Source organism: Rhinichthys klamathensis, unplaced genomic scaffold (genome assembly GCF_029890125.1).
Source record: "Rhinichthys klamathensis goyatoka isolate OS25496 unplaced genomic scaffold, OSU_Roscu_1.1 h1tg000859l_1, whole genome shotgun sequence".
Lineage (NCBI taxonomy): Eukaryota > Metazoa > Chordata > Actinopteri > Cypriniformes > Leuciscidae > Rhinichthys > Rhinichthys klamathensis.
The window spans coordinates 34,349-52,399 of record NW_026607228.1 but is presented as its reverse complement, the minus strand read 5'-3'; the positions used below and the strand labels follow the sequence as shown (position 1 = coordinate 52,399).

Here is an 18,051-nt window from a genome sequence, read left to right as displayed (position 1 = left end):
TGGTGCAATTAAATGTTTTATTGGAAAACAATCCAGGAAATTGAGATTCCTCATTATATGAGCCCTGAATCTGGCAGTAATTCATTACTCTTGTTGTCAGACTTCATTACAGTGTGTGTGTGTGTGGTTTAAATGTGTGTGTGTGTGTGAGACGTTTAAGTGTGTGTGTGTGAGACGTTTAAATGTGTGTGTGTGTGACGTTTAAATGTTTGTGTGTGTGTGACGTTTAAGTGTGTGTGACGTTTAAGTGTGTGTGACGTTTAAATGTGTGTGTGTGTGTGTGTGTGTGTGTGTGTGTGTGACGTTTAAATGTGTGTGTGTGTGTGACGTTTAAGTGTGTGTGTGTGGGACGTTTAAGTGTGTGTGTGTGTGACGTTTAAGTGTGTGTGTGTGTGTGTGACGTTTAAGTATGTGTGTGTGTGACGTTTAAGTGTGTGTGTGTGTGACGTTTAAGTGTGTGTGTGTGTGTGACGTTTAAATGTGTGTGTGTGTGTGTGTGTGAGAGAGATGTTTAAGTGTGTGTGTGACGTTTAAATGTTTGTGTGTGTGTGTGATGTTTAAGTGTTTGTGTGTGTGTGACGTTTAAGTGTGTGTGTGTGTGTATGACGTTTAAGTGTGTGTGTGTGTGTGTGTGTGTGTGAGAGAGACGTTTAAGTGTGTGTGACGTCTAAATGTGTGTGTGTGTGTGTGTGACGTTTAAGTATGTGTGTGTGTGTGTGACGTTTAAGTATGTGTGTGTGTGACGTTTAAGTGTGTGTGTGTGTGACGTTTAAGTGTGTGTGTGTGTGTGTGTGTGTGACGTTTAAATGTGTGTGTGTGTGTGTGTGTGTGTGTGTGAGAGAGAGACGTTTAAGTGTGTGTGTGACGTTTAAATGTTTGTGTGTGTGTGTGTGTGTGTGTGAGAGAGACGTTTAAGTGTGTGTGTGTGTGAGACGTTTAAATGTGTGTGTGACGTTTAAATGTTTGTGTGTGTGTGTGACGTTTAAGTGTTTGTGTGTGTGACGTTTAAGTGTGTGTGTGTGTGACATTTAAATGTGTGTGTGTGTGTGTGTGTGTGTGTGTGACGTTTAAATGTGTGTGTGAGAGACGTTTTAGGCTTCTTAACAAAGACTCTTTATCCTGCAGTGAATCAACTGAGCCGATTCTTCCTCTCTGGACAAACTGAAATCTGTTGTGCTGAGCTTAGACGTTCAGTTTCTCCAGCTAGTTTTGTGTAAAGATCACTTGTTGTGTGTGGAACCAGCTGGAAACACAAAGCAGATGTACGGCCTACAGCTGAACAGATTGTAAATAAAGTGTGTCTGTGTGTTTTTAGGGAAGCAGCGCTAAAGACTACTTCCTCCATCGAACTCTACAGAGTCTAGAGCGATACTTCTACCTGATCGTCTTTAACGCGTACCTTCATGAACAGGTACAGTGTGTTTCCAAATGAGTGTTATAAGGGGCGTTATTCATCGAGGCAGTCGTATTTATTATGTCTCTCCTCTCTGTTGTAGTATCCGCTGGCGTTCTCGTGTAGTTTCAGCCAATGGTTGTGCTCGAACGCCTGGATGTACCGCCTCCTCTCCTGCATGAACCAATCAGAGCTCAGAGCACCGGCTGACCTGCTCACGAAAGGAGCTCGAATTCTGGTGAGAAAAACCTTGCTGGATTAAATCACTGCTTTTCTGAATGTACACAGAATGCACTCAATGTGCAACGGAAATCAAAGACACATCATTGCATTTCTGGAGTGACGAGGCAGATTTAATTGAATAGATTTATGTCAAGAATCGACTATTATTAAATTTGCCTATTCCTTTCCTTTTTATGCCGTTGTTTAGGCATTTTTAAAGTGTTTTTTTCTAATTAAATTAGGCAGTAATTAAGCTAATAACTGAACGTACTGTATTGCAGCATCATTATTCTGATGCCTGTATGCATATTCATTACTTTACTGCAACCCAAATATATGTAAACATAGTCATAGTCAGTGAATAATTATGACTGAATAACCACTTCCTCGCATATAAGATCTGAATGTAGTGTGTATTGCTTTTACGGTCCGCATTATATTGTAAAGAGGGAGACGTTCTCCTTTAAAATGCTGATGACTTCAGAAAGTTGCCATCTGGAGATTCTCTGTTTTATCTGTCCTTTGTTCTGATAGATCGTGTTTCTCCATTGAGATTAATGTGCGTTTGCTCTGCATGGAAATGACCTTCTCACTTCGCAACAGTCACTAAGGAAAGTGTGAGTTGTCAACAGATGAACTGTAACATCGTGACTCTGTCTGGCTTTCCTTTCTGAGCAGTGGCCTTGGAGCCGAGACTTAGCGCTGAATTGAGGAAGTCGATCTACATGGGCAAACAGGATTCAAAACAGACCTTGAAACATTCAAAATATTTTTTTTTTTTTTTTTTTAATCTAATATACTTTAAAAACCTTTTAAAAAATATATATTTTTAGGTTTTGCTACATTTTAACCTGTTGTTTTTCTTTTGCTATGAAAATTGCATAAAACTGCTGGCATGCCGTTACATTACAAACCAACAAATCAGATCAAATGAGTGTTTCTTTTGAAACAAACTGTGCTTTACTTTCAGAAAATGTTGCAGAAATGTTTCAGCCCTTCTGAAATTTCTTGCATTAAATTGGCACTATATTCTAAAAATATTAAAGACATTTATTTTCATTAAAATATTTTATTAAGCTAATTCCTCGTTTGATTAGAAGATTTAGCTCCAGAGAAAATGGAATGTTGCTCTGCGGTTAAATTCCAAATTTTAAATGTTGCATTCGCAATGATACAAAGTTTCAACTGAACAGAACATGATGATGATTCATAGAAGCTAAGTGGTCAAATTTAAGATTTTTAAAAAGTGAAACTTTATTTTATGAGGTTTATAATTTGTCATGTTTGTGAATACTGTATAAAATCCGTATTAAACTTTAGTAATTTTTCTTTAGATTACTTTGGAAACAGGGTTGAATGGTTGTGCTTGATAAATGTCAATGTTTATGAGAAAAAATATCAATGCAAAAAAAAAGTTAGTTTCATAATTGATTAATTTTACATTAACTGTTATTTTCCTATTTTATTTCAATCTGTATTGTATAAAGCTCTATATAAATAAATGTGACTCTGTATTATTATTTGTGCAAAGATTTAACTTAATTAATAATTTGTTTCATTTCGTCATCTCTGCATAATAAACTTAAAAACTGGGAAATTGTGACATCTCAACACTTGCATACGGAAGAGGATTAGGGCCGAGCAAAAATAAAAAAATAAAACCATATCGAGATTAAAGTCATTATAATGCGAAATTAAACTCGTTAAATTTCGAGAAAACATAGTCGAAATACAATCTTGAGAATAAACTCATTACATTTCGAGAATAAAGTCGTTGTGTTTCGAGAAAAATCACGTTAAATTTCGAGAAAAAAGTCGAAATACAATCTTGAGAATAAACTCGTTACATTTCAAAAATAAAGTCGTGTTTCGAGAAAAACTCGTTAAATTTCGAGAAAAAAGTCGAAATACAATCTTGAGAATAAACTCATTACATTTCAAGAATAAAATCGTTGTGTTTCGAGAAAAAACTCGTTAAATTTCGAGAAAAAAGTCGAAATACAATCTTGAGAATAAACTCGTTACATTTCAAAAATAAAGTCGTGTTTCGAGAAAAACTCGTTAAATTTAGAGAAAAAAGTCGAAATACAATCTTGAGAATAAACTCATTAAATAGCGAGAATAAAGTCATTGTGTTTCAAGAAAAAACTCGTTAAATTTCGAGAAAAAAGTCGAAATACAATCTTGAGAATTAACTCGTTACATTTCGAGAATAAAGTCATTGTGTTTCGAGAAAAAACTCGTTAAATTTCGAGGAAAAAAGTCTAAATACAATCTTGAGAATAAACTCATTAAATAGCGAGAATAAAGTCGTTGTGTTTCGAGAAAAAACAAGTTAAATTTCGAGAAAAAAGTCAAAATACAATCTTGAGAATAAACTCATTATATTTCGAGAATAAAGTCGTGTTTTGAGAAAAACTCGTTAAATTTCGAGAAAAAAGTCGAAATACAATCTTGAGAATAAACTCGTTACATTTCAAAAATAAAGTCGTGTTTCGAGAAAAACTCGTTAAATTTCGAGAAAAAAGTCGAAATACAATCTTGAGAATAAACTCATTACATTTCAAGAATAAAGTCGTGTTTTGAGAAAAACTCGTTAAATTTCGAGAAAAAAGTCGAAATACAATCTTGAGAATAAACTCGTTACATTTCAAAAATAAAGTCGTGTTTCGAGAAAAACTCGTTAAATTTAGAGAAAAAAGTCGAAATACAATCTTGAGAATAAACTCATTAAATAGCGAGAATAAAGTCATTGTGTTTCAAGAAAAAACTCGTTAAATTTCGAGAAAAAAGTCGAAATACAATCTTGAGAATTAACTCGTTACATTTCGAGAATAAAGTCATTGTGTTTCGAGAAAAAACTCGTTAAATTTCGAGGAAAAAAGTCTAAATACAATCTTGAGAATAAACTCATTAAATAGCGAGAATAAAGTCGTTGTGTTTCGAGAAAAAACAAGTTAAATTTCGAGAAAAAAGTCAAAATACAATCTTGAGAATAAACTCATTATATTTCGAGAATAAAGTCGTGTTTTGAGAAAAACTCGTTAAATTTCGAGAAAAAAGTCGAAATACAATCTTGAGAATAAACTCGTTACATTTCAAAAATAAAGTCGTGTTTCGAGAAAAACTCGTTAAATTTCGAGAAAAAAGTCGAAATACAATCTTGAGAATAAACTCATTACATTTCAAGAATAAAGTCGTTGTGTTTCGAGAAAAAACTCGTTAAATTTCGAGAAAAAAAAAGTCGAAATACAATCTTGAGAATAAACTCGTTACATTTCAAAAATAAAGTCGTGTTTCGAGAAAAACTCGTTAAATTTAGAGAAAAAAGTCGAAATACAATCTTGAGAATAAACTCATTAAATAGCGAGAATAAAGTCATTGTGTTTCAAGAAAAAAGTCGTTAAATTTCGAGAAAAAAGTCGAAATACAATCTTGAGAATTAACTCGTTACATTTCGAGAATAAAGTCATTGTGTTTCGAGAAAAAACTCGTTAAATTTCGAGGTTAAATTTCGAGGAAAAAAGTCTAAATACAATCTTGAGAATAAACTCATTAAATAGCGAGAATAAAGTCGTTGTGTTTCGAGAAAAAACAAGTTAAATTTCGAGAAAAAAGTCGAAATACAATCTTGAGAATATACTCGTCACTTTTCGAGAATAAAGTCGTTGTGTTTCGAGAAAAAACTCGTTAAATTTCGAGAAAAAAGTCGAAATACAATCTTGAGAATAAACTCATTATATTTCGAGAATAAAGTCGTGTTTCGAAAAAAAACTCGCTAAATTTCGAGAAAAAGTCTAAATACAATCTTGAGAATAAACTCATTACATTTCGAGAATAAAGTCGTCATGTTTCATGAGAAAATTATTACATTTCGAGAATAAACACAACGACTTTATTCTCAAGATTGTATTTCGAGTTTTTTGATGACTTTAGTCTTGAGATGGTTTTATTTTTTTATCATTGCTTGGCCCTAATCCTCTTCCGTACTTGCAAACATCATCCTAAAATGACTTCTTTTTTTCTCTGTAACCCTCGACTAAACTAACGGATGATGCATTATTTCTGAAGGGATGTGTTTTATTTCTAGGTTGCCGATGAATATTTAGCGCCTGACGTTCTGAGCACCATTAAGGAGATGAGAGTGGCTAATTTCAGACGAGTGCCCAAGATGCCGATCTACGGCATGGCTCAGCCGACGTCTGAGGTGTGTGTGTGTCTGAGGAGGGTTTGTGAACGCTTCCCCGACCGCATCTCTCACTGCTCCTCTGTCTCGTTCCCCGGCAGGCGACGGGAGCCGTTCTGGCGTATCTGGCGGATGAGAAGAGGAAGCACAGCACTGTTTTATGGGTGAATTTGCAGGATGAACTGGTTCTGGAGGCCAACGGGCAGATCTTCTGTCCGAGAGAGCCCACGCGTGTGGATCAGCACATATGTGTGCTCTCCTCACACACACACGAGATCCAGGTCAGATTTAGCCCACGCTTTTCTAAATGTCATAATCATTTGTTAACAAACAAGTATTCATTACTTACCTGAGCTCATCGTTTCTGCCTTAAATGATTACTTTGTTTAAATAATACATTTTTAGCTAACTGTGATTTTGTATATGTACATTTCTGAAATACATAACTTAGACAGTTTCCTCTGATAACAGATCACTGTAAATTGTAATGTGGACTCGTGCATTTTCTGTGTATACTGTACAGGTGAAACTCGAAAAGTTAGAGTATCGTGGAAAAGTTCATTTATTTCTTTAATTTAACTTAAAGGTGAAATTAATATATTATATAGACTCATTTCATGCAAAGTGAGATATTTCAGGCCTTTATTTGTTGTAATTTTGATGATTATGGTTTACAGATATGAAAAGCTTTTCACAATATTCTAATTTTGAATTTGGGGTTTTCATATCTATAAGCCATAATCATCAAAATTATAACAAATAAAAGCTTGAAATATCTCACTTTGCATGTAATGAGTCTATATAATATATTAATTTCACCTTTTAAGTTAAATTGCAGAAATAAATGAACTTTTGCACCATATTCTAATTTTTAGAGTTTCACCTGTACAAATAGGTGTGAATTTAATTTAATTTAATTGAATACGCCACTTGAAGATGTGCATTAACAAACATTTTCACCTGCTGGGTGAATAAACAACCTTCTAGATTACTTTTATCTCTTTAGATCAGGGATTCACACTTTTTTTTCTTTTTCTTTTTGGTCAGCCGAACACATTAGACACAAAATATTCCCCGAGATTTTAAGTTAAAATGTCAATAACGTCACATTCGCATGTTTGACGGTTCTCTGTCGTCTGTTAATGGTCACATGTCATGCAAGTAAATAGAAAAAATATATATAAAGTATTTTTCATTGTTGTAATAATGATAATTATGTTTTTAACTAATGAAGACAGGATATATATATTTCTGTTGTAAATTACAAATAAAAATAATAATATTTGATGATAATTATAATAAAAATAAAAAGTTACAATACTAAAATGTAAGCCTTAAATCATTCACTTTTAAACATTTAAAATCCCCAAGCTTTTATTTTGGCGGACTGTTAGTGAAATGCTGTAAACTGTCCACAAAATGTAAAATGTGTAAATTAAAGTAATGAGTTTTCTGTGAACGAGAAGATCTGAGCGATTATTCACAGCCCCATTTATTTATTTATTTTAATTTTACATTCAATGTAATTATTAACATTTCATCAACTTGCGAAGCCCTGTTTGGGACACACTGAACGGCGTGTGTGTGTGTGTGTGTGTGATGCAGAGGCTGGAAACGGCTCTGAAAGAGGAACTTTTGGGAAGTCAGAAATGGCTTGAAGTGACTCTGGAACAGGAGAAGCAGATGAAGATGTTCAAGAGCTGTCTGACGGTCCAGGAGATCTTCAACCATCACAAGAGTTCACACGCGGGACTGCAGTACAGGCGGATCCCTCTCCCAGAATGCTCTGCTCCCACTGAAGAGGTGAAACACTTTAAAAGCTCAAAGATCTACTGACATTCATCTTTCCTTTCAGATGCAGTAATAATGAGACGATGCTGATGAGACGACTGAGAAAAGAGCTTCGGCTCCCTCTAGTGTTCATCAGAGTCACTGTAGTCTCAGATTTTACCCGAATATTTCACCAATGTCATTAACTCGCCCTAATGTTTTTATTTTATTTTATTTTATTTTATTTTATTTTATTTTATTTTTTATTTTATTTTTTTGTTTTAATGTTTTATTGTTATTTTATTTATTTAAAAAATATATTAACCTTTTTATTTAATATTTATTTCATTTTATTTTAATGTTTTGTTTTGTTTTATTTTATTTAATATATATTTTTTATTTTATTAATTTCTTTTATTTCTTTTTTTTTCTTTTCTTTAATATATTTTATTGTTTTATTTATTTTTTATTTTTTGTGGAACACAGAAACATTCGGAAAAGAACCTGAAAGACTGTCAAGCAAAAGGGACACAAAAAAAACCCCTCCATAAATGTGTTTTGAAGTAGTCCATATGACATATTAAAGTCATTATACACAGATAAAGATTAACATATGATTAAATAAGATGCTAAATGAATGCCTGGTTTAATGCCTAACGTCAAATGCGAAGAGCACAAGAAAAACTCTTCCGAATTTGTCCTTTTTTGTTCTACAGAAGAAATAAAGTCAAGATGGTGAGAAAACGACGCTAGAATTGTCATTTGCATGAAGTGTTGCTGTAATAGACTTGTGCATGAATACTTGCAATGAAAACAGCTTTATTGCTGTTCATCCTGACAGTTTTGTTATCTTTCTTGTGTGCATTTTCTGAATGTCTTGGTCTGCTTTATCTCTTTCGTTTGGTCACGTTGATAATGGTGTGTGTGTGTGTGTGCAGGGTTTCGACGGGCTGCTGGAGGCGATGAAGGCTTGTCTCGCTGAAGACTCGTTCTCTGCGTTCGTCTTTAACTGCTCGAACGGTAAAGGACGAACGACCACGGCTATGGTGATCGCAGCCCTCACGCTCTGGCACTTTAACGTACGTCTGCTTCACTCAATGAAAACATACTGGAGAACATACAGTTTATACACTGAGATACAAAAGTATGAGACTGCATTGAAATGAGAATTTTTTTTTTTTTTTTTTTTACACCTGGAAATTAACAAGCACTTTTCACTATACACATGGTTTCAAAGTAGCTTTGTAAATGTTTATAATTCCTTAAAGTCACCCTGTGGTGAAAATCAAGCGTTTAATGTTGTTTATGTCTTTTAATCTGCTTTAACACAAAGCATGTGTAAGTTCATAAGTCGACAGCATTGCTGAGTATTTCCTCCTTAAAACTGCAGTGAACCAAAGACAGTCTCAAAAACACGGTTTGAAATCGCTGGTGTTTCTGACGTCACAAACGACCTTGTAACCAATCAGATCAACGTGTGATCGTCAACCAGTGGATCTCTGAGCTGAGTGAGTGAGTGGAGGCGGGGCTCATTTGCATATTCATAGAACCACGCATACTAAATGAGGCAAGGGTGTCGAGTTACATTCAAGATATTTTAAGGCATGAAGAAATTTATGATATTTAAATATGTAATTTTAGTGATCAAAGATTAGTTTTAAGGGATAAAATTATTTGATCACCAAAATTACATATTTAAATGTTTTTTCCTGTGAAAATAATTTCTTCATGCCTTAAAACATCTTGAATGTAACTCGACACCCTTGCTTCATTTTGCATACGCGTAGCCATGCATATGCAAATTAGCCCTGCCTCCACTCACTCACAGCAGCTCGGATTACCTGATCCACTCGGTCAGCTTTAATGTAGTAAATGGTAATAATAAAGTATATATATATATATTTTTTTTTTTTGTGTTTGTTTGACAGGGTTTTCCAGAGTTCTGCGAGGATGAAATCGTAAGCGTTCCTGATGCCAAATACACAAAGGGCGAGTTTGAGGTGATGCACTTCTGCGTTTTGACCTTTTTTTTTCCCATATATATATATATATATATATATATATATAATGTATTAATTTACAAGACATGCAATTTACACAATACACAATATACGTAATAAGTTAAAAGTAGGCCGTGTGATGCAGACATGCAGGAGTAAAAACGGCTCGTCTCTGACCCACAATCAGTGAACGAGATGATGCCGCGCGCGTGTGTGTGTGTGTGTGTGTGTGTGTGTGTGTGTGTGTTCTGACCCGGTCATGACTCGGTCATGTGATCTTTCACTCTCTCTGTCAGTGTCTGCAGGGTTTCTATAAAAACTATAAAAATGGTTATATTTATATACTGTTATTAAATAACTGTTTCTATCAATCATTTATTATTAGTATTATAAATACAAATAATAAATAATTTCCTGATTATCAAAAAGTAAATATTTTATAATATATTAATAATTTATTAAATGAGTACTAGGACTACTACTACTACTAATAATAATAATAATCAATATTTTTATAATACTTATATAATTAATATTCTTTTTTTAAATTTCTGCTCCTGTTATAATAATAATAATTAATAATAATTGCCTGTCTAAAAATATTACATTAATTTTCACATATTTTTAAAGTAATAATATTTTAATAATAATATTACATATTCTTTATTATACTTTTATAATTCGTTTTTTTCTCATGTTATAATAATAATAATTATGATGATAAATAATTTCTTGCCTAAAATTATTATATTTATGTACATTTTTACATATTTTTGAAACAATAAAAATGTAATTAATAATACTACATATTTTATTTAGAATTAGTATATATTTTTTTTACATTTCTGCTCGTTATAATATAATAATAACATAATTTCCTGCCTAAAAAAATTATATTTATATATATATATATTTTTTAATAATAATATACTTATAATTTTCTTATAGTAATAATAACTGTTTTAGAATAATAATAATTGTGTGTGTGTGTGTGTGTGTTTAGGTGGTCATGAAGCTGGTGCGTCTGCTCCCTGACGGTCACCGGATGAAGCGTGAGGTGGACATGGCCTTGGACTCGGTCAGCGAGACGATGACGCCACTGCACTATCACCTGCGAGAGATCATCATCTCCACCTACAGACAGGTGAGGGTTTAGATCATCTCCACCTACAGACAGGTGAGGGTTTAGATCATCATCTCCACCTACAGACAGGTGAGGGTTTAGTTCATCTCCACCTACAGACAGGTGAGGGTTTAGATCATCTCCACCTACAGACAGGTGAGGGTTCAGATCTTCTCCACCTACAGACAGGTGAGGGTTTAGATCATCTCCACCTACAGACAGGTGAGGGTTCAGATCAGACAGGTGAGGGTTTAGATCAGACAGGTGAGGGTTCAGATCAGACAGGTGAGGGTTTAGATCAGACAGGTGAGGGTTTAGATCAGACAGGTGAGGGTTTAGATCAGACAGGTGAGGGTTCAGATCAGACAGGTGAGGGTTTAGATCAGACAGGTGAGGGTTTAGATCAGACAGGTGAGGGTTTAGATCAGACAGGTGAGGGTTTAGATCAGACAGGTGAGGGTTTAGATCAGACAGGTGAGGGTTTAGATCAGACAGGTGAGGGTTTAGATCAGACAGGTGAGGGTTTAGATCAGACAGGTGAGGGTTTAGATCAGACAGGTGAGGGTTTAGATCAGACAGGTGAGGGTTTAGATCAGACAGGTGAGGGTTTAGATCAGACAGGTGAGGGTTTAGATCAGACAGGTGAGGGTTTAGATCATCTCCACCTACAGACAGGTGAGGGTTTAGATCATCTCCACCTACAGACAGGTGAGGGTTCAGATCAGACAGGTGAGGGTTTAGATCAGACAGGTGAGGGTTTAGATCAGACAGGTGAGGGTTTAGATCATCTCCACCTACAGACAGGTGAGGGTTTAGATCATCTCCACCTACAGACAGGTGAGGGTTCAGATCAGACAGGTGAGGGTTCAGATCAGACAGGTGAGGGTTTAGATCAGACAGGTGAGGGTTTAGATCAGACAGGTGAGGGTTCAGATCAGACAGGTGAGGGTTTAGATCAGACAGGTGAGGGTTTAGATCAGACAGGTGAGGGTTCAGATCAGACAGGTGAGGGTTTAGATCAGACAGGTGAGGGTTTAGATCAGACAGGTGAGGGTTTAGATCAGACAGGTGAGGGTTCAGATCAGACAGGTGAGGGTTTAGATCAGACAGGTGAGGGTTTAGATCAGACAGGTGAGGGTTTAGATCAGACAGGTGAGGGTTCAGATCAGACAGGTGAGGGTTCAGATCAGACAGGTGAGGGTTCAGATCAGACAGGTGAGGGTTTAGATCAGACAGGTGAGGGTTTAGATCATCTCCACCTACAGACAGGTGAGGGTTTAGATCATCTCCACCTACAGACAGGTGAGGGTTTAGTTCATCTCCACCTACAGACAGGTGAGGGTTCAGATCAGACAGGTGAGGGTTTAGATCATCTCCACCTACAGACAGGTGAGGGTTTAGATCATCTCCACCTACAGACAGGTGAGGGTTTAGATCAGACAGGTGAGGGTTTAGATCATCTCCACCTACAGACAGGTGAGGGTTTAGATCATCTCCACCTACAGACAGGTGAGGGTTTAGATCAGACAGGTGAGGGTTTAGATCAGACAGGTGAGGGTTTAGATCATCTCCACCTACAGACAGGTGAGGGTTCAGATCAGACAGGTGAGGGTTTAGATCATCTCCACCTACAGACAGGTGAGGGTTTAGATCATCTCCACCTACAGACAGGTGAGGGTTTAGATCAGACAGGTGAGGGTTTAGATCAGACAGGTGAGGGTTTAGATCATCTCCACCTACAGACAGGTGAGGGTTTAGATCATCTCCACCTACAGACAGGTGAGGGTTCAGATCAGACAGGTGAGGGTTCAGATCAGACAGGTGAGGGTTCAGATCAGACAGGTGAGGGTTCAGATCAGACAGGTGAGGGTTCAGATCAGACAGGTGAGGGTTTAGATCAGACAGGTGAGGGTTTAGATCAGACGGTTGAGGGTTCAGATCAGACAGGTGAGGGTTCAGATCAGACAGGTGAGGGTTTAGATCAGACAGGTGAGGGTTTAGATCAGACAGGTGAGGGTTTAGATCAGACAGGTGAGGGTTTAGATCAGACAGGTGAGGGTTTAGATCAGACAGGTGAGGGTTTAGATCATCTCCACCTACAGACAGGTGAGGGTTCAGATCAGACAGGTGAGGGTTTAGATCAGACAGGTGAGGGTTTAGATCAGACAGGTGAGGGTTCAGATCAGACAGGTGAGGGTTCAGATCAGACAGGTGAGGGTTCAGATCAGACAGGTGAGGGTTCAGATCAGACAGGTGAGGGTTCAGATCAGACAGGTGAGGGTTCAGATCAGACAGGTGAGGGTTCAGATCAGACGGTTGAGGGTTCAGATCAGACAGGTGAGGGTTTAGATCAGACAGGTGAGGGTTCAGATCAGACAGGTGAGGGTTCAGATCAGACAGGTGAGGGTTCAGATCAGACAGGTGAGGGTTCAGATCAGACAGGTGAGGGTTTAGATCAGACAGGTGAGGGTTCAGATCAGACGGTTGAGGGTTCAGATCAGACAGGTGAGGGTTCAGATCAGACAGGTGAGGGTTCAGATCAGACAGGTGAGGGTTCAGATCAGACAGGTGAGGGTTTAGATCAGACAGGTGAGGGTTCAGATCAGACAGGTGAGGGTTCAGATCAGACAGGTGAGGGTTTAGATCAGACAGGTGAGGGTTCAGATTAGACCGGTGAGGGTTTAGATCAGACAGGTGAGGCTTCACCCATGTCTCCACCCAAAAACAGCAGGAGCTTTCTTGAAAAAACAAGATCTGATTTGCTGGTTCAAAGTGTATGTTCAAATGAGTTTTCTTTTGTATCTCATGTTGTGATCACTACATCATTCCCAGACTTTACATGGCTTCACTATTATTCTTACATGTAGATTTATTGACGTGTCCGAACTCTTGACTCTTGGCGTTTGGCAGCGTCGTGTGTTTAATACTCTGCATTCCTGTGTCGTCTCTGAGTGTCCTGTAGAGGGCAGTCTCTTCACTCCATAAATACATTTAGACAATAACCCCATAATGAGACACTAATCAACTTCAGTCTCCATTTATATAAGCAGCATACATGTCAAGAGTCTCCTTGATTTCCTTAGAAGGATTCTGGGAAAAACCCTCTAATGTTAGTTTGAAGGAGTTTTATCCCAACTTTTCCACGTGCATTAAGATCTGCAGCCAGCTGTGAAACCCTAATGACTGACAGATGCGTGTGACGCGCTTGTGAAGAGGAGGGGTTGTTTTGTGTGTGTGTGTGTGTGTGTGTAAGTGTGTTTGTGGGTCAGGTCTGTCGCAGGTTCGAGTGTCGACTCTTATGTAAAGCTCGAGGGGCGACTCGCTCATCAATGCAGGTTTGTGCAGCGAGAGCCGCTCCATCTGCTCTCAATGGATCACATTGTCCCGAGCTCTTTTTTTTTTCTTCCCCTTCTCCGTTCAGTCATTACAGAAACTGAACTGCAGCTCGGCTTCCTAAAGCGGCCCGTCTGAGATCCCGCAGGAGAGACCAGGGATTTGTTTTTCCCGTGTGGAAACCCGAACACTAATCCCTCTCTTCTGTCATGTCATTCTTTTACTTTCGCTCAGCTCCTGGTTTAGATAACGGCGTCGCTGACCGAGAGCTATTTGTGGGATTTATCACACATTCAACAAAATATTTAGGCCTAAATTTAAGATGCATGCAATTTCCATCCGTATGCATTACAAAGTTTTAACATGAACTAATAAACATGCATGCATAAATTAAATGCAACTGTAAGAATACTAAAAAACTGAATGCATTTTAAATGCACATTAAGCAGGCATATACACTCACCGGCCACTTTATTAGGTACCCCATGCTAGTAACGGGTTGGACCCCCTTTTGCCTTCAGAACTGCCTCAATTCTTCGTGGCATAGATTCAACAAGGTGCTGGAAGCATTCCTCAGGGAGTTTGGTCCATATTGACATGATGGCATCACACAGTTGCCGCAGATTTGTCGGCTGCACATCCATGATGCGAATCTCCCGTTCCACCACATCCCAAAGATGCTCTATTGGGTTGAGATCTGGTGACTGTGGAGGCCATTTTAGTACAGTGAACTCATTGTCATGTTCAAGAAACCAATTTGAAATGATTAGAGCTTTGTGACATGGTGGAAGTAGCCATCAGAGGATGGGTACATGGTGGCCATAAAGGGATGGACATGGTCAGAAACAATGCTCAGGTAGGCCGTGGCATTTAAACGATGCCCAATTGGCACTAAGGGGCCTAAAGTGTGCCAGGAAAACATCCCCCACACCATTACACCACCACCACCAGCCTGCACAGTGGTAACAAGGCATGATGGTTCCATGTTCTCATTCTGTTTACGCCAAATTCTGACTCTAACATCTGAATGTCTCAACAGAAATCGAGACTCATCAGACCAGGCAACATTTTTCCAGTCTTCAACTGTTCAATTTTGGTGAGCTCTTGCAAATTGTAGCCTCTTTTTCCTATTTGTAGTGGAGATGAGTGGTACCCGGTGGAGTCTTCTGCTGTTGTAGCCCATCCTCCTCAAGGTTGTGCGTGTTGTGGCTTCACAAATGCTTTGCTGCATACCTCGGTTGTAACGAGTGGTTATCTCAGTCACTGTTGCCCTTCTATCAGCTCGAACCAGTCTGGCCATTCTCCTCTGACCTCTGGCATCAACAAGGCATTTCCGCCCACAGAACTGCCGCTCACTGGATGTTTTTTCTTTTTCGGACCATTCTCTGTAAACCCTAGAGATGGTTGTGCGTGAAAATCCCAGTAGATTAGCAGTTTCTGAAATACTCAGACCAGCCCTTCTGGCACCAACAATCATGCCACGTTCAAAGTCACTCAAATCAACTTTCTTCCCCATACTGATGCTCGGTTTGAACTGCAGGAGATTGTCTTGACCATGTCTACATGCCTAAATGCACTGAGTTGCCGCCATGTGATTGGCTGCTTAGAAATTAAGTGTTAACGAGCAGTTGGACAGGTGTACCTAATAAAGTGGCCGGTGAGTGTATATTTATTTATTATCAATAAATCCATGCATTTTTAAATATGATTATTTAAATAGAAGCAAATAGTTAATAATATACTTTTGCATGATTTTTTGAGTGCAGAAAGCGGACCGTTTTCATTAATTTATTATGCATCACGTTAAGTTTGTTAGTCTGTTAATGAAAGGAGAATTTATATGCAATTCAAAAAGATTGCGAACGATTCTTTTTTTTTTTTTTTTTGACCTAGAAATGTAAAATCCTTTCCTTTTTTTCTTCTTCTCCATTTGGATGTATGGCACAATGCGTAAGAAAGTTACTTCCATCGCAACTCTTTATCAGGACAAACTTTAAAAGCTTTGTTTTGTAAGATGGACCCAGGAAAACATTTATAGTTTTAATGAGCTGAATTTGATCAAATGTTTGATTATGATTCGCATCTGCCGTGCAGTAGCCTTTGAATCTATTATGGCAATAAACTCAAATACAAACAATTCACCTTTTTCAGAACCCGCCCCAAATGGCATGCAAGAACTGTGATTGGCCGCTTTATATGTCAATCAGTGTGTGAAACTATTCAGGTGTTTTCCGTTGATCTACTATATCTGGTGTTGAGTGTCACTGCTTTTGTTGTTTTTGCTAAGTTGTCTGGTCGACCGTTGATCATCTGATGAGAAACGTGTTGCGATCACATGCTCCTGTCTTTTTAAAATCCCACAATGCACCACTGACATCAGCAACCCATCCGTGAAACCCTTGATTTGATTTATTTGATTACAGTGCGAACGTTCAGACAGGTTTGACAAGTACGTCACAAATGAGTCTAATAATTTCACTGTAACGGTTTCATATCACGTCTGTTTGTATAATGTGTGTCGAAGCTCGACTGGTGAATTACAGCTCTCGTCTGTCTGAAACCTGACAGAAACGCTGTCATTCATGGTTTTCCAGTACCATTATAAAATAAGTTTCTTTCTAAAAAAAAAAAAGCTCTTTCTATTGTAAGATAGACCAATGAAACCCTTTACAGTTAAGGGAAGGCATATTTAATAGTTTTCATGTTTTTGACCTGCTAATGTTTCATCTAAATACATTATACATTTTATTCACGTTTTTATCTTTTTGGATTATCTCGTGATGTACTTCAATTGTGATTGGTCGCTTTGTTTTATATGCCAATCAGTGGGTCATTTTAGGTCAAGTCAGGCTTCGTGAGATTAATATTCATTCAGCTGTCAATGTGTAAAGTTATTCAGATGTTTCTAAATACTGTTAGTTTGCACTAGAGCTGTTGAACGCTTTCATTTATCACAATAGTGTGGAAGAAAAGATCTGTCTCTACTTCCATTTCATCCCAACATTACTGTCACGACACAAACTTTGAAATGCTCATGCATTAAGATCTGATCGACACACTCGACATTGCAAAAAAAGGTATTGGTAAAGTTATAATAGTTTGGATTGAAAGTCTATTTTGTTCTGTGCATATTGCCTGATTCTGGTTTAAGGTTACTGTCCAACACCGGAGCCAAATCATATAGTGAGGCGAAGCCGGAAAAAAACCCAGCAGCCAATGAAATATTCCAGTAAAAAGTGAAGGAAATGTAAATCAGTGCCTAAAGAAAGGCCCTCATGGTTTGGACGGCGGTGTGGAAAAATATTTGCAGAAAGAAGAGAATGTAGAGAGCGGCTTTCGAGAGGAAAGGTAGGCGACGTCACCGAGAGGGAGGGATGGAGCGGATCCAGACGGGAGGAATTTGGGGGAGACCACCACACAAAAAGATCCTGACGGAAAACGTGTGTGTGTGTGTGGAGGGATGAGCGACGGCAGACTATAACAATTAAAACCATCCGTCTACATGCACACATGCCCAGTGAGGTTAAAGGGGTGGTTCAGGATTTTGGACATCGGGCCTCATTTCCAAGTTAGCCTTAGGGTGTATTCACACAAGGAGAGTTCACTTGCTTTGGTCCGGACCAAATAACTTTTTTTTTTTTTTTTTTTTTTTTTTCTTTTTTTTTTTTGGTACGGTTCGCTTTCACACTGCTCTTTTTGCAAGTGAACCAAAATTTGTAAACAAAACCACACGTGTGCTAAGGTCGTCCATTCATTGGACAAGGATTCTCAAGTACACTCTAAACGATGCTGGGTTGTTTTAACCCAAATTTGGGTCAAATACGGACAAACCCAAATATTGGGTTAAAAATTTAATCCAACTTCAACTTTCACTTTCAACTGTACATTTTTTAATTACATTTTTAACCCAACATTTGGGTTTGTCCATATTTGACCCAAATTTGGGTTGAAACAACCCAGCATTTTTTAGAGTGTAGGGAAATCAGGAAGTGCAAAAAAGGCTTAACGTAAATGAACGCAGCAT

At 37.7% G+C, this 18,051-nt stretch overlaps 1 protein-coding gene across 1 annotated transcript in view; it reads left to right on the top strand.

The window, feature by feature from the left end:
- pald1a (phosphatase domain containing paladin 1a) overlaps positions 1 to 18,051 on the top strand; it is an 87,038-nt gene that overhangs the window by 43,887 nt on the left and 25,100 nt on the right. The window contains exons 11-18 of the mRNA XM_056243873.1: positions 1,316 to 1,411; positions 1,497 to 1,631; positions 5,706 to 5,822; positions 5,903 to 6,082; positions 7,407 to 7,604; positions 8,510 to 8,650; positions 9,500 to 9,571; positions 10,575 to 10,715. Coding sequence (XP_056099848.1) covers positions 1,316 to 1,411; positions 1,497 to 1,631; positions 5,706 to 5,822; positions 5,903 to 6,082; positions 7,407 to 7,604; positions 8,510 to 8,650; positions 9,500 to 9,571; positions 10,575 to 10,715 — 1,080 coding nt within the window. The remainder of the gene's footprint in view (positions 1 to 1,315; positions 1,412 to 1,496; positions 1,632 to 5,705; positions 5,823 to 5,902; positions 6,083 to 7,406; positions 7,605 to 8,509; positions 8,651 to 9,499; positions 9,572 to 10,574; positions 10,716 to 18,051) is intronic.